Below are 25,385 nucleotides of genomic sequence, written 5' to 3' on the forward strand. Positions count from 1 at the left end.
TGAAGCTGCATACAGCAAAAATGCCAGAATGTTTTCTGGCAACACACAACAGAAAAGCAGTGCATTGGGAATTTTGGCTGTATTTGGAAACTGGCTGTATTTGGAAACTGGCTTTTGGGTTGATACTGGAAGAGCTGCAGTGTAGTCAAAGGTTAAATATGGAAAGACTTTTCTTTTACCTGCTAGTAGGTAGCAGAGAACTGTGAAAACAATACATTGGTGGCAGAGAGGAAGGAAGATTGAGAAGTTGGAGCAGGGATTAAAGCAGTACTGACTTGTAGGGAGTCCCATGTTTGATTTCTTTCAAAAAAGACATTGGTGAATTTAAAAGGTTAGTAGCTGAGACGTTGAGATGAGCCAGTGAGTTCCACCACGGTTGTCAGAACTCTGAAATGGAGAAGTGAAACCGCTCATATGGCATCTGACCTCACCTATGCCAAGGAACTGTTCTTTTTTTTTTTTGATACTGTGTGCTACTGTTTTGTTTGTTTGACGTTAAGAAATAAATGTTTGTGTATTGATATAAAACCAGAACTACTTAACAGGGATTAAAAAAACAAGCCTTCATGTAAAATATTTCATGTAACCTTCATGTTAAATGATTTTTTTTAATGCAATTCTCAATTACATTCTTGTTTCCTTTTGAATTTTCCCATAAGGAGAAATCTATTATATGAAGCAAAGTACTGGATTGTATGGGTAGTTTGTGCAAATATGTTCTTAATGTGAACAAGTTGTGAACTTCTGTATTTCTGTAAGGCACTATAATATTGAATGAAAGTGCAGAAAATTGAGGTTTTTCACAGTTTACTATAAATTTTGTAATAGGAAAAATCATTTTTCAGACACAGGCTTCGTGTCCTATTGATCGCAGACCATTTCAAGCAGTATGTAGGCTTAATGCGTTAGAAGATCAGATAAAGGTAAGTTTTAGACTTATATGCTATTCAAGAAAATATGCTGCAAGATTTTACTAATATGTCTGTGTTTAATAAGGTTTCCTAATAAAATAATAGTAGCTTTAACGTTTGTATTATATATTTGAAGCTAGGAATTATTCTTAATTGTTTTTTTCAAACAGAACGTATGCAATATTGTATAAAAGTTACAGTATAATAATATCAGTGCCAAGAAGTAATAGTGATACAGGAATAATAATGTTGCTATTGCTCCTATCTTTGAGCATTCCTGATATATCCAGGAATAGAAGTTTAGTAATTGGTCTCAAAGTATTTTTTTTTTAAACTAGATTTTTTAAGTAATTGCTGGATTAATTACTATGTAATCTTGTACATCCATAGTCTTCAATTCATAGAAGAAAAACTAGTTAAAACAAGAGAAAACAATTAATGCTAAGCCTTGGTGAATGTAAATTTCTGAATCTTTTCATCTTTCAGTTCTTCTGAATAACACTGCTGTGGAGAGCGGGTTATTGATTAGGAAAATAAAACTTAATTATGATAGATGATCTTGAAAATATGTATAGAAAAATGCTAATATTTCTCTGCTCAGCTCTGGGACTCTGTGGCAAAGTTGTGGTTATAAGTAATTCCTAAGCTGCTGGCTTTGAATTTTGCTGTGTTTAGCAAACTGGCTCCCTCTAGCCATTTCTTGTTATTCCAGAACAAGAAGCCCCAGGTAGTCAGCTGCAGAGCAACCAGACTGGCAGCCACAGATATTTCCTTCTCAGGGAAAACCAAAAATAGTATATTCTGCTCTAAAGAATCACAGAAGCAGCTGAAACCAGATAAATTAAGGTTTTAATTTGGAAGTTTCAAGGCTGTATCAAAACTTAGTTTGAAGGGTTCTTTGTTTACAGAAGTACACTATAAAAAGTAGACAAAGAACAAGGGTCCTGATGTCAAATGGGGCTGTAGGGATAGAGAAACATTGGCGCAGGGGCAATATCAGCACACAGACAGCTTATCCACTGTGATAGCCACTGAATTCATAATTACAGCACTAATAGCTTCAGAAATTGCATATAAAGTCAAGATTCTAGAATAAGGAAATAAAAAATGTCTAATGAAAGTGTAATTACTAAAGCAACTTCATAGTGTGTAATAAAGATTGTTGTATGTTCTCAGAATTTTGAAAATTGGAGGGGGAATGTTATATGAAATCCGTAACTTACATTATTTTAGAGGATAATTGTTGTTGTTTTTTTGTTTGTTTGTTTTTGTTTGTTGTTGTTGTTTTAATGATGAAGAAGCATTTGAAATTAAATGTAAGTTCAGCATTTTCCAAAGCTGACCTTCAGGTATTCAGGTCAACCAACTTAGTTTAAAATTTTTCTGTTACCAGACTATCAAAGAAAATGCATAGCTTTGAGATACTTGCCATGGCAGGCTGAATGGTCAGGGAGTTTTGGAGTTGTGGAATTAATGTGTATCTCTGGCACAGTCAATATAGGTATCAAGGTGTGTTTTGGTTTTGTTCTGTTTTTGTTTTGTTTTTTTTATGAAATCTGTGCATTGAGAAATTAACGAATCTATGATTTGAGAGTTTCAAGTCCTTCTGCTTGAGCTTATTTTTCTGTAGACCTTAAAAGACTTTGAATGTATTCAAAGCCCATGTTTATTGAGATTCTAGACTGGATCGACTTTATTTTTCAATTCAGGTTCAGGTAAAACAACAGCAAAGGAAGAAAGAAGAGGAAAACTGTGCCTGCAATAAGGAAAAATATAGCCATACAAAGATGAGAAGTTTCCTGAGGTTGGTAGCGCGTTTAATGTAAAACATTCTAATTTGGAATATCCAAAATATAAGTTAAAATCTTATAAATGTTATGGCCTGGATTTTTTTTTTTTTAAATAAAGTGTACTGATCTATGTATTTCCAACAAATATTCTGGCAAACAAGAAGTAAGGAGCAACATACTTATTGCATTCAGACCTGGAAGTAGCATTTTTATCAAGCACATCTGACAAATTTCATACTAATTTTTATTAATACATTTGTGGCTAGGACATGGTTTAGTAATACCAGTCTTCAATTATCTAAAGGGACAACTGCTTTTTTTCTTGCATGTTACAATAAACCATGGTGGTATTCCAAGTTTTAGTATAAAACAGCTGTAGTCAACTACGGCTTTCAGTCTAGTGAGTTTGAGATGGAAGTATGTAAATGCCATTCATGTTTTGAAAGATTTTGTCACATTTGTATTGTATAAAATAGTTTAGGATTACACAGATAAATTTTACTAATAGTGATAACCTTAAGCCAGCATTTAATTGTGTATATGATGTATGCAGTGTCCTTGAGGTTAAATTTGAATCACCCTTCACTACAGAAAAGATAACTTGGAAGTAAATTACCATTTTTTGGCTATTATTAGAAAATAAATAAGATTGATCTTTGCAACTCTCTGAATCACCATTGACTTCAGTATTCTTTTAATGTTTATGTAAGCAGTTTGTGACACATGTCACAAGTTGCCATGAAATAAAGCAAAATTAAGCATTCAGATTTAATACAGGAAATTAACTTTTGTTGTGTACATAGATTCTTTTCACCCTAAAGCTTTTCGAGGCATTTAAGTCATGGAAGATGATATACTGGATACAAGTTCAGGTTTTAATAGCAGTCAGAATGTTGGTTTATGAGCGTAAAGTAAAACGGTAAAACTTCCTTGAAACAGGAACTGTTTTTGTTTGGGTGTATATACTCATAATTTAGGTATGCCCATAAATGTTGCTGCTTTTGAAATATCTTTTGTTAATCTCACAGAAGAGCTCTATGTCCAAACAGAGGGCCTTTAACAGCAAAATTGAGCAAAGTTGTGAAGAAAAAATACAGTAAGTCATTATTTTTTCTCCATTTTCTGGAAAAGCTGTTTTTTATTAGGGAACTCTAGAAGTACTTTTCTTGATGGGCTAATGTTTTGCATTACTGTTTACATTTGCATTTGTAAACCAAATGCCAAAGAATAGAAGCTTGGAGATTAAGAGAATAAAGTTGCAATATTTGGCATTGCTATACTCATTTTACTGGCAAGACTACCTCTTCAACTTCAGTCACAAATTAATTGGATTTGGTTTCAGCGTGAATCATTTTCTGTGACAGATAGTTAATGCACAGCTAATGATAAGCAAAGAAACAGAAGATTTTGCTGATGGTTCAGGAAGAAGAAGCACTTGGCAGTATTTTGGGGGGAACAGTTTGAGAGGGTTGATGGGGGGGGTTGGGCGGGTATTGTGTTCTGAGTGTGTTCATAACTCCTGAAGTTAAGCAAGTATCTGAAGAGGTTAAAAAATGGTTGATGTTATAAAAAGCTATTGTGAAGGTGCATGTATTTTAATTTTACTGAATTTGTGTAAACACATTGTAAATAAGCTTCAGATACATTTTAATTACCATCTCATTTCATTAATTATTTTGACAAGCAATTAAGAACTAATATATTAAAGCTAGGATCAAAAATTTTGCTTCTTATTTCTCACAGGTAATATTTTGTATGACAAACGAAACAGGAAAGCTTTGTCTGTGAAGATAAACAAGGTTGGTTCTGATGATGAGACGTTTGTAAACATTTTTCTCATATAAGCATTTATTTTAAACTACCTTTCTGCTTATTTTTAGTTAGTTTTTTTTTTTTTTTTTCTATTTGTTAATTCTAGTATGATCCAAACCTTTTTAGTTTGTCTTGTTTTGTCTTGAAGGAAGCTCATAGAATATAGTGCTAGGTTATATAAGGTTCTCTCCCAGATGTTTTTGTAGTGGTATGTATTTTCATTTAGATTAGATTGTTACCTAAGACTCTGTAACCTCTTTTCATCTTCCTTCATCAACTGAAGGTGGGATCAGCTGCAAGCTGTTGACCTAAGTATCATTAGATAAAGGATATGAAGGTTTTCATTCATTTTATGAAAATGCTTACATGTAATTAACCGTGTAATTTGGTTAATATTATTTGTCTGATAAGCCATGGACATTCTAATTTACGCCAAGGTGGCTTTTAACGGGAGATTACTTTAGGAATGTTTGCATTCCCAGGCTTCTTGTTTTGTTCATAAATTTTAACCTGTAATATAAATTCCACTTACAACAAGTAAAGAGCTATAAAGGCTCTGTTGTTTGATTTGTTTTCCCTCCTTTCAGAAATATTTCAGGTCTCTGTGACATGAGCTGGTGATCAATGATTTCCTGATCACAGGAAAATTATACCTGTATTACCTGTATATAGTTATACCTGTAAATATATTTGCATGAAATAGTTGTAAGTAATTGATTTCATTTTGAAGTGTAAATGTTGCTGTCCATTATTTTCTCTTACCTAAGTTTGAACAGGAGGGAAGTCTGTGTTCAAGTTCTTATTTTGCCTGCTGCCTTGTTTCATGTAATATTATGGGCACATACATTGTCAGGTGACTTTCAGTAGCTGGTGGCCTGAGTGGTCATGTTTATTTGATGCTTATACACCATAATTCTCAGGGCTACCTTTAACTCTAGCCTTCCTCTTCTAAGTCAGATATTTAGAAATTTTGTTTCTGTCACCATGTAAAGCTAAAGTAAAGCTTTTATTGATTTCAAGAGGTTTTGAACTGGAAAGATAGGGCTGAGTGGTAGATCGAGCACTCATTTAGCTTCAAGATTGATGAAAACTTTCATATCTTGTTTTCAGTGATTTATTATACAGGTGAATAGCATCAATATCTCAAACAGGACCTGTTACAGAAAACGTACATAAAAAAGTAGAGATAAATACCACAAACCTTTGGGAGGAGGTACAGAGCTCAATTATACAATATATGTTCAAAATTTGAAAGAAAGCACTGATTTACTAATAGCCACTTCATAAAGGTATTTACAGGACACTTGGGTATCCTTTTTTGATGGAAATACTAATGTTCAAATTCAGGATGTCTTTAAAATAAAGCATTTCTGAAAACAGCATTTTAGGATGAACTTTATTATTTACAGTGATGAAATAAGGCATGGCCCTGTCTCACCAGTTTTCCGTGCCAAAGCTTGAGGTTTGATAGAGCTTGTAGAAAATGACTAGACACTTGAGTGCACATTTACATATGTCTTATTACAAAGCTTATTTTTCTTCAGAGTAAATATTTGCTGAAAGACCCTGTAAGTTTCCATCTTAAAATACAACTGGTAGGGAGCGAACAGGAACGTTTCAGGCAAATTCAGGTTGACATTAGCCCTTTAGGTGATATGATACAAGTGGCAAAAACAGGTCACTGTAGATAACTGTGTCAGTTTCATAGTCTGGAAGCAGCGTCTGGAGGGTTATTGTTCAGATTTTTTTCTATTGCAGCCAGCCCAGCGCACAGCAATAGCAACAGAGTCAAGCTGTTTTCTGAATACAATGAAAAGGCGATGCACTAGCATACAATGTTTTTGTTAGGCATTGTTAGCAACTGAAATAGAAAGTGGTATCTGTTGAAATGTGAAGCTGCTTCTGAGTATTGTCTCTTTGTGTGAGGGTGCAGTAAACAGACACACCAGTCAACCTTGGATTTTCTAATTCTACCTGAAGGCAAAGAAGAATCCCAGCTCTTATATCAGGTTTTCTTGTTAGTTTGAAACCAAACATGCAATGAATTGCTCTGAAGGGGTCTGTCTGAATGTGCTAGCATTGTACTTACTGTGGTTCATTAGGTAGCAGAAATGGGAATTCTGAAATAGTGAAGATTGGGCTTATTTATGTGTAATTTCTTTATGAAGCATTACAGATTTTTGCTTTTGAAAGACTATTAAAAAAAATGTTTATCTACAAAGAGCAGGTGTTGAAAATTTAGACTGAATAGAGCAAACTTATTTGATGTAATGGCAAATCTCAGTATAAAACTATGGGGCTACTATGGTGCCAACGTTCTGTGAGCTAAAGCCTAGCTGACATTAAATTTCAATGCATCTTTATGTGCTAAATGCTAATTATTTCATTTTGGATGTTTCTAATTGTAGCCCAGAAGAAAGACCTGCTGGAACGAGTGCTTCAGGACTAATTTCTATAGTACACTTCCGGCCGGTGGTAGCAATGAAGAATCCTTTCTTAGCTGTAGGAATGACTGGTTAGTTTATACCAGCATGCAATATGAAGTGATGAGTTACTGTATTGTAGATACTATAGTTCCTTCTGCTTCTATCTGCGTATTACTGCCTTGAAATATTTTGAAGTTCAACTGCTTTTTTTGTCATGGTAAACCAGAATTTAAAAGATAAACACTTGAAAATTGGTACAGTTAAATCAACATCTCAATATCTCTTCAATATCTGTATCAATATCTGTTGTGTGTTCAGGTTCAAATACTTAAGCATGTGCTTTTAATCTCATCGATTTAATAGGAATTTAGCTGATATTTAAAGTCCTTGCAAAATTGAGGCCTTGAATAGGAAAGTGCTAGTCCTGGTATTACAACAGCAGTTAGTAAAATTGTTAACAGTAAACCTCCTGTTCTGTAGCAGAAGCAAGTGTTCCTGTTGTTCCATGACTCCAAAAGGAGCACTTTAAATGTACATGAAGTAATTTTGCTAATGAACCTAATACCTAAGATGGAGCATGGCAAATATTTATGATTGAGAAGGTAGAAGAAAAAGAACAGACAAAGAATGGTCTGGAATAACTTAATTTGGATAATACAGACTCAGAAAAAAATAATCTGTGTGTTTTCAACAGTCTATAAATAAAAAATCCTTTTTGCCATGCACACGACAGTATTAATTTGTCAGGGATACAAAGTTTTTTCATCTTTTAACACCCCCCCCCCCCCCCCCAGAAGACACATTTCATCTGCTGTTTTGCATTCACTCTGCCTAGAAGTTTATTTGGGACTTCTCTTATATTTACTTTTCCCTCTAAACCATATACCTGTATACTTTCATGGTAACTGTTGAAAGTTGTAAGATGTAAAAATTAGTAACTGATAGAAGAAGTTATTGAAATACAAAATCAGACAAGGTTATTCTAAATGGCATGAAATTTGTATTTTAGTACAGAATTCACAGAAGTCAATGCAGTGATCAGGCAGAAGAGACAAGAACTGGAATTGTCATGTTCATCTGCGCTTGCTAGAGTTGAAAGGTACAAGTTTTGTATTCATAGTGCAATGGATTATAATGTATTACTTCAAGTTTGGAATTTGATTAAATTCAAATTGCTTTTCAGGTAGAATATCATTTGATCGTAAAACTAAACTATGTTTGTATGTAAGTTGCTAATCTTTTGTATTTGCTGCATGCTATTTTTATGTAAATAGTTTCTGTATATTGTGCTTTTTTGATACTTATGATGAGCATAGCAACTCCATCTACTTATGCATCTTTGACACTTTTTCACAGAAATGAGAGCTTAAATGTATTTTCTTTTACTTAGAAGGTACTGTAAATGTGTTTTTTAAATTATTTCTATCATTAGAATCAGACTATATTTGCATTACTTGAAGATTGATTCTAATTCCCTTTTACCCACACTTCCTTCATGGGTTGGTTTTGACACTCTTCTGTAAGAGGAATTTTATCAAATAAAACAGAACATAAAATTATTTTTTTTGTCAGAGAGCAGATGAGTGTTAAAAAGTATTCTGAGTGTGTTTTCGTGAATATAAGACAAAAGCATAAAAACAGATGTAAAAAAAAAATGTTTCAGTCAGTGATATTAATTTCATTACATACCTCTGGCATAAAGCAGACTAAAGAAAATAGAGTAAGTAAAGGAGATTTTTAATTAAAATTTAAAATGGCATGTAGGATTTAAATAACGAGTGGGTTTGTTTTTTACAGATGTTTTTCTTTACGGGAAGTTCCATTCCAATTTAGTGGTAATTTAAAAATTCTTTTTTCCACCAGGTTTGTTCTTCTGGTGTGGGAGTCTGAATCAACACATATTTAGTGTGCTTAAAAAGAAAAAAAAAAGTGACTAATGTGACCTGTAGACTGTTTCTCATTCTTTCTGCAGAAAAGGCAGTTCTTCCACTGAAGTGCTAGATCAGTGTTCAGGATTTTATTTCCAGTAGGTATAGCGTACTGATTTGGAGTAGGCTGCTTGTTACAGTTCAGTTTGACTTTGAAGAAAGCCAAATATATGTTCCTTCGACATAGCATACTTTCTTCAAACTGTTTAAGTAGATTAGGCCTTAATGTAAGCTTGAAAGAAGGAGACTTTTGTTCTCTATTGGCTTTGACTGTCTCTTCAACTGTAATGGAGCAGGAAGTGTCATGCTTGTGTAATGGTTTTGTGCATTGTTTCTAAAACTTCCTACAAACAACTAAAACAACTAATGTTAATGATTTTATTTTCCAGAATTCCTTTAATGTCTTACGGAGCTGAAGCTGAGACCTTTCTTATTACTTCTACTACAGTGGCAGGGACAATTCTTCCAGCAAATATTAGGCCTTTGGAAAACTTTGGTAAACATTTTTTTTTTTTGTAAGTTTTATTTATAGCTAATGTGGAGTAGTATTACAACATGATTCTCAGAAGTCAAAGCATGTAGTTATAGTTAAAAGGGGAAAAAATATATTTTGATGCAGTTTGGTATTTGAAAACCAGCTGACCTATTTCTGAAATCAGAATATAAAACATGAACCAGCCACTCCAAGAACAAGTATTTTATTTAACTTAGTTCTCTTCCTAAATTCAAAATTTTCTTTCATGTTGCAACTCTTCCTATTAAGTCTAAATTACATTTTGATACTTTTGAGTTGCTTGACATATTTTAGTGGTATACGAAGTAGTATACATACATACATTGTGGTATACTGTGTAACAAACTATTTCCTGATGGAGAAGAACAGTCAGGAAGTTGCAGTATATGCATCTGTTTCAGTATACCTGAAAGCTTTATAGGGCAAAAACGTGAAGGATGCCAGGATCTGGCAGGAATGTAGTAGAAGACAAGATATAGAAAGAATTAGCTTTCTCCAGTTGCTTTAACTGCCTGTCTCTCCGTACTCATCAAGAATGTAGATTCTCTTCCCACTGGCTGCACAAATTCAAAGAAATGGAAACAAAGGGATGCTGTTTTTAAGGCCAGAGATAATGCCTTCTTTGAATTTGGAATTATACTACTTTCATTTTACTAGTAGGCAAAGAGGCAGGAGAGATTTGGGTCTCTTTTGGCCTACTTGAATTGAGGAAGTGAATTGTGGGAAAGAAGTAGAAGGATGATGGAAAAGATACTTTATTAATTAATATTATGCATTCTTGTTAAAGGTACTTGTTTCACTTCCCCATTTGCCAGCGAAAAATTGATAGGTTACTTCCTTAGGCCTCTGAGTTTTGGCAGTGCAATTTACTGATGCTTAACTGTTTCTGGTTTTAGTAGTCATAAGCGTATATGCTAGCTCCTCCAACTTGATTTTTCCTTTCCCATTCTCACTTATACAGTCAGGCTTCTTTGTTAGTATGTACCGGAAGAAAAGAAAAATCTTGCTAGATGAAGAGTATTTAAATTAACTCCTAATTAGTTTGCAACATTAGACTACTTAGAACATATAATTAATTGCCATTGATAATTTCTGTAATTGATGTGCAAATAGTGATAATGTTGTCAACTCCTAATGCAGAACATGAAAATAAATCCCTTACATTGTCTTTTGAAAGGAGGAGGAGATTTTGAATCTGAATCTTTCCAGGGAAAGAAAAGAAAAATATTTTAGATTTGAACTGAAATTAATTCTTCATTTTTCTTGGTTTGAACTTAAATACTTAAAAGACAAAATGGAATGCTTATCTTACAAAGGTGTGATTTTTTTAAATGTAAAATTACCATGCTAAAAAGACAAAGCAAATAAATTCTTAAGATATTTTGTATATTTCCAAATGTTTTTGCCACATCTGAACCAGAGTTCACATGTTTGATGTATATAAGTATATCACTTATACTGTGGACAAAGTGAAAAAGACACTAAAATATGTGCACACTAAAATTTTAAGTCATATTCAGATTTTAAGTCATATTCAGATTTGACTTGAAGACTTCCTACCAATAAGGAGTATACAGGAATAAGAGGCAGAGTCTTCAAATTCCCTAGTGAAACTAGTGGATATTGGATGTGAAGATGTCCTTTCAGGATTTGGTCACATTCTGTGAGTGAGTGTTCCTTCCCCATTCAGTTTTTTTATAGCAGCTTAGGAGACGATAAAGGTGCACAACAAATGCTAGGGACAAAAGCAAGGAGAAACATAACCTGAACACTGTTAAGAGATGCATGGGAAATACATTAAGAAGAAGGGAGCAAGCTCTCCTTTTACAGGAAATATATGAGATGTAAAAAAAAAGGCAGAAGATGGAGGAAACAGGTAACACAGACTTTCTGCAAAGGTGAAAAACAGGAGAGAAATGAAGAAAATAGATAATAGGAAAAAAATGAGAAAATAACCTTGCGACTCTTAGTAAATCGGGCATGAAAAATTGTAGCTTGTTTATACTCCCCTCATCTCTTAGTTATATCTAAAATAGGCAGTTTAGCATCAGAGTGGTAGTTGGTAGTTGCTTGCAAAGTTGTCCAAAGAGGCATACAAGTACCACTGGTCATAAAGCTATGACCTAAATCTTCTTTGTAGATGCTGCAGTTTTTTACATGCTCTTAGCACGTAAATACCTTGTTTAGTAATTTGACCTAAAAATACATTACTGAATCTACAAATTCTGTTATGACTTAAGCTGACATTATACAGTTCTTGTGCATGATTAAAGTACTTTAAAATAAAGATTTGTTGAGCTGAAACAGTTTGTCCAAGTGCAAAGTTTGTGAACGTTGTTTCTTTAAAATTTTACAAGTAGCAAACTATGCTAAAAAGCTGCTTGTATTTTGCAAGTAGCCTTTGAAACTGCCACAATAATAATTCGCCTTTTAGCTCTGTCAGGATTTCCATGTTTCACTTCTGTTTTGATTTTTTTTTTTATTCTTGCAAGTTGATTTCTTCCCCCTTGAAGAAAATTATCACAGATGTTAAGTGACATTACAAATATTTAATATCTGATTTGTTTTCATAGTGATCATAATAGGATTGAAGACATAGTTTGAGACTGCCACATGTGGATGAGTAACTGCTGATTAACCATAGTGTAGTCACTTCCTAGTGTAATTACTGGGGAGGCCGTCATAGTAGATGCTTTAAATAGTGACAGTCATCTAAAACTACTTTAGGAGTTCTCTATTACTCATTTGCTTTTAAATACAAGATACCTTCTATACAATCAATAGTGTTTTTTATTATCTTAAGTGTTAATCTGAGTAGTAGTCATCCAAAACTCCAAATTAGATATGTTTTTCATACTCAGGCGAATTATTGTGGGGAATCTGAATTGCTGTGTAGACACAGGACAAAGAAGAGATTATTACAGTACTGTGCTCTTTTCTAGCCTTTTAAAGGCTAGTGAGGTGCTTGTGGAGTTAATTCTCTTAAAATGATCAAATTGCGTTTATATTTAATAGACAGATTTATGTTTTTGATTCTGCTAACAAAGTAGTAAGCTGTAGAAAGAGGATTTTGTGCTGTTTTGTCTTACTCCTATCTTTTTATATAAACTATTTAAGAATACGTAAAACAAAATTTGGAGTGAGTTTGTTATGTGATAAATTAGTTCCTATAGATTTTGCAATTACTCTTAAGTAAAAGTAAGTTTCTACTATTTGTGTATAAAAGCGAAGCTATCAAGAGAGAATTTAAACAGCAAATTCTTGATGCTTTCTGAAGTCTACACCAAGTATAAAACAAATTAATGGACATCTCAAATTAGTATAGTTCCAAGATTAGTATTAAATTTAAGTATATTTTTTCTATTATGATTTAATCTTAAATTAAGACTCTGCCATGTAGCAGAGTTTGTCCATTTTGCCATGGAGTGTGCACAGCCTTTCTTAAAATCTGCGACTGAGTTTACAAAATCTGATTTCAGACTGTGTAGAGAATCATATTGACACTGACACTTCTGATCAACATGCAAACCTTCACTGATGATGGCCATTTGAAAATCTTACTGGAGTATCGAGCTTCACTTGTGTAGTATTGACACTTGACTGCCAACAGGGCCTGAATGTTACGACAGGAATTTGTATATTCTAGCAATGTCATGTGTTTAATTTGTTGCTTTTCTAATGGTTTAAATGCTGACTGCCTTTGAATATCAATACTGTTATATCAATAGTAGTTTAATTGTGATTGCAGATGCTGTTCATGTATGTATGCCTCTGAATGTGCCTTCGGATGTCTAACATGTCACTTTGTTAGCTTGATTCTGTTCTTTAAAGAGAGTCAGTCTGCACTGGGGTTTGGGGGGGACACCTGGTATTTAGCTACTTAAGCTCTGGCGGCATTTCATACTGACTCTTACATTGCATTATATGAGAGTATCTGTTTAAGGGGAGAACATAAAATTATGTTCTTAACTCTGTTTATGTAAATGGTCATTATTAAACTTTAATGTATTTTGCTTTATCTTTAGGCAAAGGATATGCTGTTGCATGTACCCAAGAAGGAGAAGAGAAAAAACAAGCTTCAGGTTCATCTGGCACTAGGGGAGCTAGAAGGAAAGCAGTTAATACTACTCCTAGAAGAAGGTCTGCACGGAACACTAAAAACGAGACTCTGGGTCAGTCTCGGAGTTCACCTCGGTCAAGCAGTTCTGGATGCAGTGCCCCTGATGGCAACAACCAGCCTCTGAATAAATCTTCTTTAGAATCAGAGAAAGCTCTTCCAAAACGAAAGTCTAAAAGAATAGTTAAACAACAAACACCTCTGGCTAAAAAGAAACTGAGAAGTTCTGCGCGTTCTGAAAAGTCATCCAGTGATTCAGTAGATGATGACGACACTGCTGAGTCTGAAGCAGTTCAAACAGTAGATAAAGACCAGCAGTCAGATAATGAAAGCAGTAGTGCAAGCGTTCCACAGAAAAATGATGCAGAAACAGAATCTGCCAATGGATTGGAAAGCTGTAATGAACATATGGAAACTGAGGAAACTACAGGAGAACATGGCAAAGATGAAGACACTTCAGGCGATGCAGATACAAGTTTTTCAGTCCAAGAACCTCCAGTACTAACTTCAGGGGGAGAAAGTCAGGAATTTGAAGTAAAAGATCTTACTGAAAAAAATGTAGATCTTAAGAATCAGGATACCTGTGAAAACACTATTGAACAAATGGAAATAAGAGCTAGTTCCACAGATGAGGTATGTGACCATGCAACATCTGAAAAATCAGATCAGATATTGTGCAGTCCTCAAAATGAATTACCGGAGAACATAGATACTTTGACAAAAGTACAACAGTCAATAGATAGTCCAGAAAATGAATTGCTGGAGTATCCTAAACCTTTGGAACAAGATCAGCCATTAGAGAGCCCCAGAAGTAAATTGCAAGAACATACAGAAGCCTCAGAAATAGATGATTCTGGGGCAGAAGAAAAAACAGAACATACAGAAGCTGCAGAAATAGATGATTCTGGGGCAGAAGAAAAAACAGTAGAAGACTGTGCAAGTACAAATATTCAAAGCTTTAAAACTGTTCAGGACAAAGAACCAGATACATTAATAAGCAATACTCCTACAGACAGTACATCAGAACAATCCTTGAATGAGAAGACCTTACCAGAAGGTGAAGAGAGTAGAACTTCGGAGTCGTCTCAGGTAAATGCTGAACATAAACATTTTGGAGAAGATAACAATGAAATGATACCAATGGATTGCGACTCATTTTGCAGTGACCAGAACGAGCCTCACATTGAACAGTTGCCACCGGCTGAAACGACAGAGCAGGGAGAAATGAACTCCGTAGGGTGTGATGCAGCAAACTGTACATCAGTTTCAGGGCCTTCTGATGAAAAAGATGAAACTGTTCCTCAAGAAAAAGAGTGTCAGTCAGAACTCAAAAAAGACAAAAAGACTCGAACAAGAAGGTCTAGATTTCACTCTCCATCAACAACTTGGTCTCCTTCTAGAAGAGAAGGCAGGAAATCTCAATCACCGTCTCCTAAAAGGGAGGGAACCATAGACAGGAGCTCCCGATCACCAAAGAAGGAAACTGTTAGGGAGGGAAGGAGATCTTTATCTAGGTCTCCAAAAAGAGAGGCACTCAAAGATGAGAAAAAAGCGCCATCTCGATCTCCAAAGAGGGAGAATGTCAGGGAAAGCAGGAGATCATCTTCTCGGTCAAGAACTAGGGATTCATCTCCAAGGCAAAAATCTAGATCTCGAAGCAGTGATAGAGATGGTCAAAGAAGAGATCGTGATAGAGAGAGAAGAAACAGGAGATGGTCTAGGTCCCGGTCACGATCTAGGTCGAGATCACGATCTAGGACAAGAAATAAAGGGTTTTCGTCCTCTAGAAATGAGAGGGATGGTCATTCACCTCGATGGAAAGAGAGATGGGCAAATGACAGCTGGAGGAGTCCCAGAGGAAATGATCGATACAGAAGAAGTGATCAAGAGAAACAGACCGAAAATCTTAAAGAGAAGGACAATACAGAAAAAAACAGTGATGAACAATGTTCTTCAGACAAGCGGAGGAATGATTGTCCAGACTGGGTAATGGAAAGGATAAATTCTGTACCTGAGGGCAGGAACAGAGAGAGAGAGAAACCACATTGGGAAGATAGCAGACATGATAATTCAGGACACGGTTGGAATAAAAACTTTGGTTCAGGTTGGATTCCAAATCGAGGGAGAGGTCACCGTGGCAGAGGTGGACGTGGCAGAGGCGGTTTCATGTATGGAGACCAGAGTGAAAATCACTGGCAAAATAGAAAACCTCTCTCAGGGAACTCAAATGGTTCTGGGAATGAATCTACAAGGTTCTCAGAACATCAGCCATACAAACATAAGAATGAGCAGGATTATTCTTTTGATACACCTGCTGATAGATCTGGGTGGACATCTGCCTCCAGCTGGGCTGTGAGAAAGACTTTACCTGCTGATGTGCAGAATTATTATTCAAGAAGAGGACGAAATTCTCCAAGCCCACAGTCTGGATGGGGAATGAGACAAGAAGAGGAGACACCTGAACAAGGTACTCATAGATTTAAAAGAAAGGTTGGTTGCAGATTCAGTAGATAAGTAAAATCCTATTCATGTTGTCTTCATAGTTGTGTAGTTCTTCAAAATAAACCGGGGTGAATTTGTGATCACTTTGCAATATGTGTGTATGGTACATATAGCATCTGCCCACCTTTTAAAAAAAGGAGATTTTTTTCAACGAGACTTGCAATTGACTGTGCAGATCTGCAACATAGATTTGTACTTCTTGCTTCTAAATAAGCTTTTCCCTCTTTATTTTTTTTTTTTTTAAAAAGAGGAGTTTACTAATGCAAAAGTATGTTAGCATTAAAAAACTACTTTAGCATTAAAATTCCTCTAAATTCCAAATGTCAGTCTAGTTGTTGTTGTTTTTTATTATTTTTGAGTATTTTACAACTAAAAGGTAGCTCCCTAATAGAAATAAACTTTTTGGTAGAAAATCAGTTGACTGTAGTTGAGACAGGTTCTAAATAGCTAAGAAGACATCCACAGATCGTTAATGCTCTGAAGTAAATGGCACGTGTGAATTGTATTTAAAAATCATAAAATCCAGTTCTGAAAGCAACAACACTTGTCCTTTCCCATTGTCACCTTGCTTTGTCTTTCATTCTATGTATTCTGCTTTTCAAAGGTAACTGCATCAAAGGCTTCGTAGTTTTAAGGAAGCTTTGTCAACCTTCAATTTGCTGCAGGAAAATTTATCAAACCTTTAATTGCAAGTACTGTGCATCTTGTAACATATTCTATAGTTTGGTAACAGTCATTCTAACTTTTGGAACCTGAAATTCAGATGAGAGCAATACAGTGTTCTCTCAAAACTGGAGCAAGCAGGCTAGGTGTGTGGGGGGGAATAATAATAATAAAAAGAAAACAAACAAAAAAGCAGTGACTTGGGGCACAGAATAAGTTTTTAAGTCCATTTGAATTAGGTGAGAGGGCTCTCCAGGGACGGATTCTGAGGGAAGGGAAATGCATCTGAACCATAACCTATCAACCATTTCTCAGAACCAGTTTCTTGACTTTTTGGATTTCTCGCCGTTTATACCTACATCTTACATTTTAGCTTCTGTTGAAGGTGGAGTGAGATAGTAAAACCATGTTTTTAAAAGAAGTGCCATCCCATGAGGTTATTTTTACTTCCAGGCTATATCTGTTGTACCATTGCAAAGTTTTTGAACAACTCTTTCTGAATATGAATGTTTTTAAAGTTTGTTGAGAATGATTTATTATTCAGTGAAAACACACAGCAGAGTATTTCTGTAGATACCAGAAATGGCTACAGTGAGTGTGTATAACCTGGGCAAAGAGGAGCAGAAAGCAGTCTATGTGATAACATAAGACTAAACTTCTGAAATTGCAGAAGCTGGGTAAGTTAAGTTGTGTTGCTGTTCTTCGGGAGAAATCCTGTTTCATTGTGATGGAACAATTTATTAGGTGTCCTGTGGGAACAAGTAGAGAAAATGAAAATTCAAAATGCAGGCTTCCACAGTAAGCTGACCTTTTTAAACTCAAACTAGTATTTGTCTGGTGCTGAGTGCTGTGTGATGAGTGATGTGGTGCAGTATCTTTAAAATATTCATATAGAGAAATCTCTTTGATACTCTATACTTTGTGAAGAGTTTAGACAAGTGGTTCCACTTTTTGCTTAATAAAATACATATTTTGTTTTACATACGGTCTGGTTTTTCTTTGGACAGATCCAAACCTCAAAGACCAAGGCAACCAGCAAAGTGATGGCTCTCAGTTACCAGTAAATATGATGCAGCAGCAGATGAACGTAATGCCGCAGGTGAACGCACAGCACCAACCCATGAATATGTTTCCGTACCCCGTGGGTGTCCATCCTCCCATGATGAACATGCAACGCAGTCCTTTCAACATCCACCCTCCGATGCCCATGCATCTCCACGCTGGAGTGCCTCTCGTTCAGGTAGCTGCTCCCACAAATTTGTCTCAGGGATTACCTCCGCCTCCACCTCCACCCCCACCATCTCAACAAGTCAACTACATTGCTTCACAGCAAGATGGAAAACAATTGCAGGTATGCTTTATCAGAAGCCTTGGCAAGAGCAGCAATGAGGCAACACATGAGTTAAGGGTTTCTTAAATTTAGTTCTATATACTTGATAAATTTATACTTGCAGTTTCTTTCTCTCTTGCCTGTTCTCTTCCACCCCACATCAAATTTTAAGTGGAAGTATACACAAGGACATGAGAAGTTTTTGGGGGCTGTAGCTTTTAAATAATACATAACACCACAACTGATTTTGTTTGGTTTTGTGGTAATGAGATGTTCCAGCTGGTAATGGAACACTGAAAAATTTATTCAGTACTGTCCCTTGCCCTGTTTCCAGAACTAAGGAGAAAAAGGTAATTTCAAGTTTTCCCCTTCAAAATCAGGGTTTTGCTGGAGACAATTCTTGAATCCTCTTCCAGCAGTGTGTAGGAAATGACCTCAGCCTCTTTGTTGCAGTTCTCATCCGTTGGGATGTTGTTTGAGCAGAGTAAAATTATCATCAAGTCCTGCATGGCATCGGTTTGTTCCGCACTTCCATTCTCCAGCTGTCACTGTCTCAGCAGCTCCACCACTACCACCCCCACTGCCACATTCTCTGTTTAATCTTTTGAGCCTTTTTGTTAATAAGTTCCAAGTTTTCTCTGGTACCTTTTCCTTGCTGCTTCTTGCCCAGTTCTCCTGGTTTTGTATGCTTTGTTTGAGACCTAACTCTTGCTTCATTTCTCCAGTTTCAAAAACTCAGCTGTGCTTGGGGCAGACCAGACCAACTCTTTGTGCCTTCCAAGATAGCTTAAAACAGTCGTTGTGTATGTGAGCTCCTCCTGTACCCAGCTGTTTGTATTAGGAGTTTATATATCAGGGGAAGGAAAATGAACAACTTCCAAGAGAATGCACGGCCATGCAAGATGTAATACCATGTCTGTGATGTACAAAGGGTTCTTAAGGGCTTGACTGAGGTTTGTGCTTTTCTGCTGTTGTAGGCCTCCTGATGTAACCTGAAATGCTTTCCCCTTCCTTCCAAATTTAAAAAAAAAAAAAAAAAAAAAAAAGTTCTAGAATAACAAGTTCTAAACCTTTGTTTTTATGCAATGCCTCTGAAAAAAAATAATTGAAATGAATTGATAAATGGCTAACATACTTTTTTCACTCTCAACTGCTGTTGACCGTTCATACCCACATAGGAAAAACAAACAAAAACCTAAGTACCATGGGAAATACTTTAATAGTGAAAGTAAAACAGTAAGGTACTATTTGAATTAAAATGGTTGTAGATTCTTTGTTGATTTCATTTGTGCCTGCTGTCTGTAATTAAAATATTTTCACAGTTGGAAATCCAGTATGTTTTATTTCTAAAATGTAGGAAGGCAGAGTGCAGGCTGTGAACCTCTGCAAAATTTACCATCTAGTGCAGCAATAGGTACGATTGTATAGCAATTGTGTACTGCTCCAAAATACAGGTATGTGTTAAGAAAGCCCCTGGTATATCTGTTGCTGTTATCTTTTGTGGAGTGGTGTCCGTGAACCTGAATGTTCGTGGGGAGTTCCTGCTGCTTTTCCTTTGAGCTTGCATTGAGTAAGTCCGTGGTGGTAGCACAATTACAGATTAACAAATACTTCAGGGCTCCAAGCTTTCCTGCCTTGTTCAAAGGAAGACGAAGATGGAGAACTGGCAAGGTTTAGTGTACTGATTATAGCAGTTTGATTATCTGCCTCTTTTCCCAGGATTTCAATCAAATCATTATTTTTCATCTAGATACACGCAGACTTGAAAAAAGTAATGCTGATTACTTGGGGTGGGACGGGGAAGAAGCATTTAGGGTAGCCTGCCAGAAACATTCCTGGCTTTTGCTAAAAACAGTCTCCATTTGAGTTGCCAAGATCTACTTCATTTCTCAATTTCTGAAGAAATTGAGAAACTGAACAGTGTTCATGGTACCCTTTGGTGATGTTTGGAAATGTGTAGTAAATGGCTTTTCCTTAAGAACAGACCCTGGTGCTTCAGCCAGCATTGCACCTCCCTTGTGTTAGGCTGTAGGTATTTACATGTTTGAAATTCACATGGAAGTTAAAGCCAGTGACAAACATGACAATGAATGTTTTCAAAGCAGTGTAACTATAAGACATGAATGCAGGCATGTGTTAAGGGTTTGTTTTTTTTTTTTTTGTATGTATGTTTAGGTGGTGACTTTTTTATTTTTTGACGTTAATCCGATTTACAGCTATGGGCCTCCTATTCTCTCCTGTGACAAAAAGGTTCTGCAGTCATCAGGTTCCTTCACCCATGTGCTAACACCTTCCACATCTGCCTGCAGGATGCCATATCACTGGGATCTCCATCAGAGCCAGATTCTAGCAACCACAGTGAAAACACAGCGGATGCCTTATTTCTCATGCTTTTTTTTTCCCTTTGAGTAGATCTGGTATCACTTGCGTATCTTCCACAATAATGAACGGCATGGAAATGAGTTGATGAGCCAAAGCGTGTAGCATTTGGTACTTTTTCAATAGCTGCTGAAACATGCAGAAAGATATGTTGTCATACTGAAGGCCAATGTATTTTAACTCCTGATAACTTTTTAAAACAGGGTATGCAAAATGCTGCTCATGTGAGTAATAACATGAGTGCTCCAGCCTTGCCTGCGCCAACAGCAGTCCTGGGAAACGTGGGAACAGTTCAGGGACCAAGTTCTGGTAATGCAACGTCATCAAGTCACGTCAAAAGCTCTAATCCAGCTGTAAAACCGGGAGAAAACAAAGCAAGTGTGACAGTGGAAGCCACCGCAGATAGCTCGAAGAAGGACCAGGCAAGTTCAAAGTTGTCCATATACTCACATACATTTTGAGATACTAAAAATGACTGATAGTACCTCTTCTCTGTGTATCTTTTAATCCTGTCATCTCTGTGATACTTTTGTCACAGCTCCAGGCTACAACAAACTGGGAATTGACTCTTTTTAGAGTAGTCGTTTTTAAAGCAGTACTGTTATGGATATTACTGTAATTGCTGTGGGACAACATTACGTTCTTAATAAAACATAGGCAGCTCTCACAAGTGCTGGAATATGAGTAAGGGAACATAGTTTTCTAGTCTTTTATAGTAATTTTTATCTGTTAAGTTTTAATTTGTGATTGACTATGAGATTATTTACGCAGGCGTTAAAAAATAATACTCCAGTTTTGTTTTTCATCAGAAATTGTTAATTCAAGAAAAAGCAGCACAGGAGGTCAAGCTAGCTATTAAGCCTTTCTACCAAAATAAAGACATCACGAAGGAAGAATATAAAGAAATTGTGCGGAAAGCTGTGGATAAAGTAAGTTGATCTGTTAACAAAATCTGAAATGCGTATGTTTCAGTTGAGGCAGGCTTGGGGTGGGTTTTCTGACCACGTGGGAACTACTGGTGGTTGCTGTGGGGGGGTGGGGGGGAACAGGAAAAGCAAAAATACCTTTGTCTGTCTTCTCCCACAAGCTGAAGAAGCTCTTGTGGATATGTAATTTATTGATGGAAAGAGTTGAATGGGAATTAGGAAGTACTTGGGAAGTTTTGACGATTTCCAGAGTTACTCTGAGATGTAGAAACCTGGGGTATTGGGAAAATAAATATGAAGCAACAGCAAATCAACAAATGGATTTCAAACATGTTTTTCTTTAAAACTGTTGTAGGTTTGTCATAGCAAGAGCGGAGAAGTTAATTCTGCGAAAGTGGCCAATCTAGTGAAAGCGTATGTAGACAAATACAAACATTCTCGGAAGAAAAATCCAGAAGAGGCAGTCTCCTGTGACAGGAAATAGAACACATTTTCAGTTTTTAATTTTATTCTATCTGCAAAGTGCAATTTCAACATAAACCGTTAACTGAAATCTGTACATGACAGTGATTTATATCTGCTTTTGATAAAATTATTTTTCAATGTAGTATATAATGTTTTGTTTAAAGAAATATAGATCTACAGGGCAACTTCTTTATTCCTTTTTAAAAACAGATGTCTAAAAAAGTAAAAGGTGTAAAGAAGAATCATTAGGAATGTACGATTGTGTGGATACTTAGGTGTACAGCATTTTGACTTGAATAACAGTGCATTAAATTAGAAACTTCTGTCTAAGTACATTGGTTTTGGAACAGGTATGTACAGTACATGTAATCAGTCAGATTAATTTTTTTCTTTTGATTTCTCCCTAATTATAGCAAAGATAAAATAATGTATTGCCTTGACAGATACTTCTAGCGTTAACTGGACAGGCTGAATGCAGGGGTCACAATGTGTATATAAAAAGGCACATGGAGTTCTCTGAACAGAAGAGCTGTTTAGATTTTTAAAAGAAAAATCATAAACAGTGAAATTCAGTGCCCAAAATCATGGGCACTGTGCCATCTGTTGTAACACCAAATAAAAGTTATGCTGCTTGGTTTTGTTTGTGATGTTTTTCAATTTGTTTCGAGGTAGTGGGGATGAACTTGATCAATTTTTATGTGCTGAAAGCCCTCAATCGCTACACACTGACAACCCCAGTTCCTGTCTAATCCTGCCCGTAGCTAGTGAAACAGTGTAGGGAGTTGCTCTGTGTTGGATGTTCAGATGCACGAACCAGTTTCTTGTTACTTCACGTAGGATCAAGAAAGCAGGGATTTGTCTCCAGGTTGCCAGTTGATCAGAGGCTGACAGTTGTGCCAGGCTTGGCTGTGTAATGCTTGCCCTTGTTAGCTAGGGACGTAGCATGGATTGCCAAACTGCTATCACTGAAAATGCACAATGTGAAGTCAAGTGCAGCAGCTTTTGTTTCCCTGACCACTTTTCTACAGAGAGGTTCGTAGAGGTACCACAAGCATTTTAAAAGCAGATCCAGGGTTATCAGAAGTGCTAGAGGAATGCTTACCCCTAATGTAGCACCTGCTTTACTGAGATCATAGCAGGGAGGTTGCTGAAATACGGAGACAAATACGAGCCCCTTTTGGGAAAAATAGCTTGGGATCCTTCCAGCTCAGAGTAGGGAAGAAACCTTTCTCTGGGATTTACTCTGGGATAGGAAGACTTTCCCTTTCTCTGAGGGTACAGTGAAAACTTCAGCGCTGCCCCTTCAGTCCTGCTGCGTGGTAACAACCTTTAGTGTTGGCTCAGCCTGACAAAGGTCTCCTGGCCCAAAAGCATGAATAAACATCCTGACACAAAGTATTGATAGAGGTTTTTGATAATTGTTCTCCTAGTAACCAGTAGTTCCTCAAGTTAACTTTTCTAGACAGAAAACTCAGTCTTACCTCCTAAGCAGCTTCTGCAGAAGCCTGAGGATGAGCTAAGGGATAGACACCCATGTACACACACATGGCTATATACGGAGAGAGATCTGTACAAATGTGATGTTTGTCACAGCAGTTGATCACTTGGTTTTAACTGTAACTTTCTGCAGACTTAACGAAGCATCTGACTGTCTATATTTATTTTTGTGTGCCTAAATGAAAATGCTATGTAAATTAGAGACTGCTATAATACATTTTCTACAGTCAAGACAGGCTTTAGATTTTTCAAAATATTCAGTTTTACACTGTGGTAGCAATTTGTATGATCTCTTGAACTATTTTAAGCTAAAATTGGTTAGCACTTTTTGAAAAATGTAGCAAATTGCTATGTCTATCCTGGTTTATCACGCCGTGCGTACTTATTTTTATTACATTTTACTTCTCCGAATTTTTGGATTTTTAATGACTTTTTATATATCTTTTTACTCTATACAGTTGAGCCTTGCTATAAAGCTCCTTTCAGGAGCCAGATACGTGTTCGTGTCTCGTTTTTCTTGTAGAGGAGAGGTGGAAGTTGGGTGGGAAGGAATGATGGAGTGCACAAACGAGAGCTGCTCCTGGCTGGCTGATCAGCCATCACGTGCTGCCGTGTTGTTGGGGCAGTGACTGTAGTGATGCTCCTCTGTATTTCAAAACGTTAATGAAGAATATGGGATAGATTAGAATGTGATTAGTGACTTTATTTTTTAGAGTGAAATTATTCAGAACTTACCAGAAAATATGCAGTTCGCTACAATTTCTATGCTGAATTTAAAAAAACAAAAATGACAAAATGCATTGCCTTAATACATAGACTCTCCTATTCTTCCTGAGGAGCAGTACGGTCTCTGTTGGTGTGACTGCCCGAGAAGGCACGTACTTTAACCCTGTAGTCATGTTTTTGTTAAAATAGTGTGAGAGCTGTATTTCTATTTATTGAAACTCCTTGTACTACATGCACTAGTACTGAAGGCAAGCGATGGGAATGCACAGTGCACCTGCTGCCCCTGGGGTATCAGTAATTCATTCAATCCAAATTGCCTCGAGGTAAATAATGACAAAACTGTATACTTTCTGTGAACTTATGCAAATGATAAGGATTTTCCTTGCACTCCTTCCACTGTCTCACTGTGCATGCTGCTTGAATGTCTCATCCTAAAGATGTGTCTTAGGAGCACAGTGGCTGTCCGAAGCCCATGATACGGTGTTTGTAGCAGAAGGCTGGAGTGCTGTCTACTGAAAAAAATACTCTAAGAACTAGTTTTGTGTAGTGCTTAACATTTTCTAATAAATTCTTTTCACTAAGCTGGCAGTTGTCTGTGTTTGGTCTTCAATGATTCTGGCTCAAGTGGTTTAATTCAGAAGGCAGTATTAATTGCTATTACTTCTATACCTGTGCATACTTAATCTTGTTTGTGTTGTCTGGGCTCCCCCTCCTCTTCCCCACTCTTTGTTTTCAATTACCCTGCCCTCACCCTGCCTTGTCTGCCTGAAGATGCTGCGAGCTGAAGAGAAATAAATGCATGTGGCAAAATGTTCGTGTACTGAACTGCCGCAGTGGTGACTCCAGGCACTGGTTATTGCCAGGCAAGGCCCTGACTCAAACCTGTCCCACGTGCTGGCTGGTGGGAGCACTGAACAAAGGGCTTGGTGCAAACAGCCCCTGGGGAACCTAGCACGCGATGGGTGGGAGCTTCATTCCAAGCACCTCCTTACTTTCTGGGACTATGCCTGCTGTACTTCCCGAAGTGCCTCCCCAGGTACATGCAGACATTGTCACAGGGCTTGTGCAAGAGCCTCCTGTCGAAGGCGGCTGCCTGCCTGCTGTGTGAGGTTCAGAGAAGCTTTGTTAGATTCTGGCTGTTAGGGCTGGGTGATCACAGACTCATTAAGGTTGGGAGAGCCCTCCAAGCTCATCTGGTCCAACCATCCCTCACAACCAATGTCACCCACTCAACCATGTCACTAAGCACCACGTCCAACCTTTCCTTAAAACACGCCCAGGGACGGTGACTCCACCACCTCTCTGGGCAACCTGTCCCAATGCCTGACTGCTCTTTCTGACAAGAAATGTCTCCTCATTTCCAACCCAAACATTCCCTGGCACAACTTGAGGCCTATCA

The 25,385-nt window shown here is 36.8% G+C and overlaps 1 protein-coding gene across 3 annotated transcripts in view; it reads left to right on the forward strand.

Annotated features, from left to right (window-relative positions):
• The window catches only part of SCAF11 (SR-related CTD associated factor 11), a 45,627-nt gene extending 23,228 nt beyond the window's left edge, over positions 1-22,399 (forward strand). For 2 of the 3 annotated variants that reach the window (XM_084508292.1, XM_084508290.1), the window contains exons 4-15: positions 846-923; positions 2,621-2,715; positions 3,730-3,797; positions 4,445-4,500; positions 6,922-7,028; positions 7,949-8,038; positions 9,257-9,363; positions 13,407-15,965; positions 17,671-18,014; positions 20,576-20,794; positions 21,182-21,301; positions 21,654-22,399. In XM_084508292.1, the coding sequence (XP_084364418.1) occupies positions 846-923; positions 2,621-2,715; positions 3,730-3,797; positions 4,445-4,500; positions 6,922-7,028; positions 7,949-8,038; positions 9,257-9,363; positions 13,407-15,965; positions 17,671-18,014; positions 20,576-20,794; positions 21,182-21,301; positions 21,654-21,782 (3,972 nt within the window). In that variant the 3' untranslated portion in view covers positions 21,783-22,399. The remainder of the gene's footprint in view (positions 1-845; positions 924-2,620; positions 2,716-3,729; positions 3,798-4,444; positions 4,501-6,921; positions 7,029-7,948; positions 8,039-9,256; positions 9,364-13,406; positions 15,966-17,670; positions 18,015-20,575; positions 20,795-21,181; positions 21,302-21,653) is intronic. The other variant, XM_084508291.1, reaches the window with a different exon arrangement.
• The last annotated feature ends 2,986 nt before the right edge of the window (positions 22,400-25,385 follow it).

The sequence above is a fragment of the Aythya ferina genome, assembly GCF_964211825.1.
Source record: "Aythya ferina genome assembly, chromosome: 1".
NCBI classification, from domain to species: domain Eukaryota; kingdom Metazoa; phylum Chordata; class Aves; order Anseriformes; family Anatidae; genus Aythya; species Aythya ferina.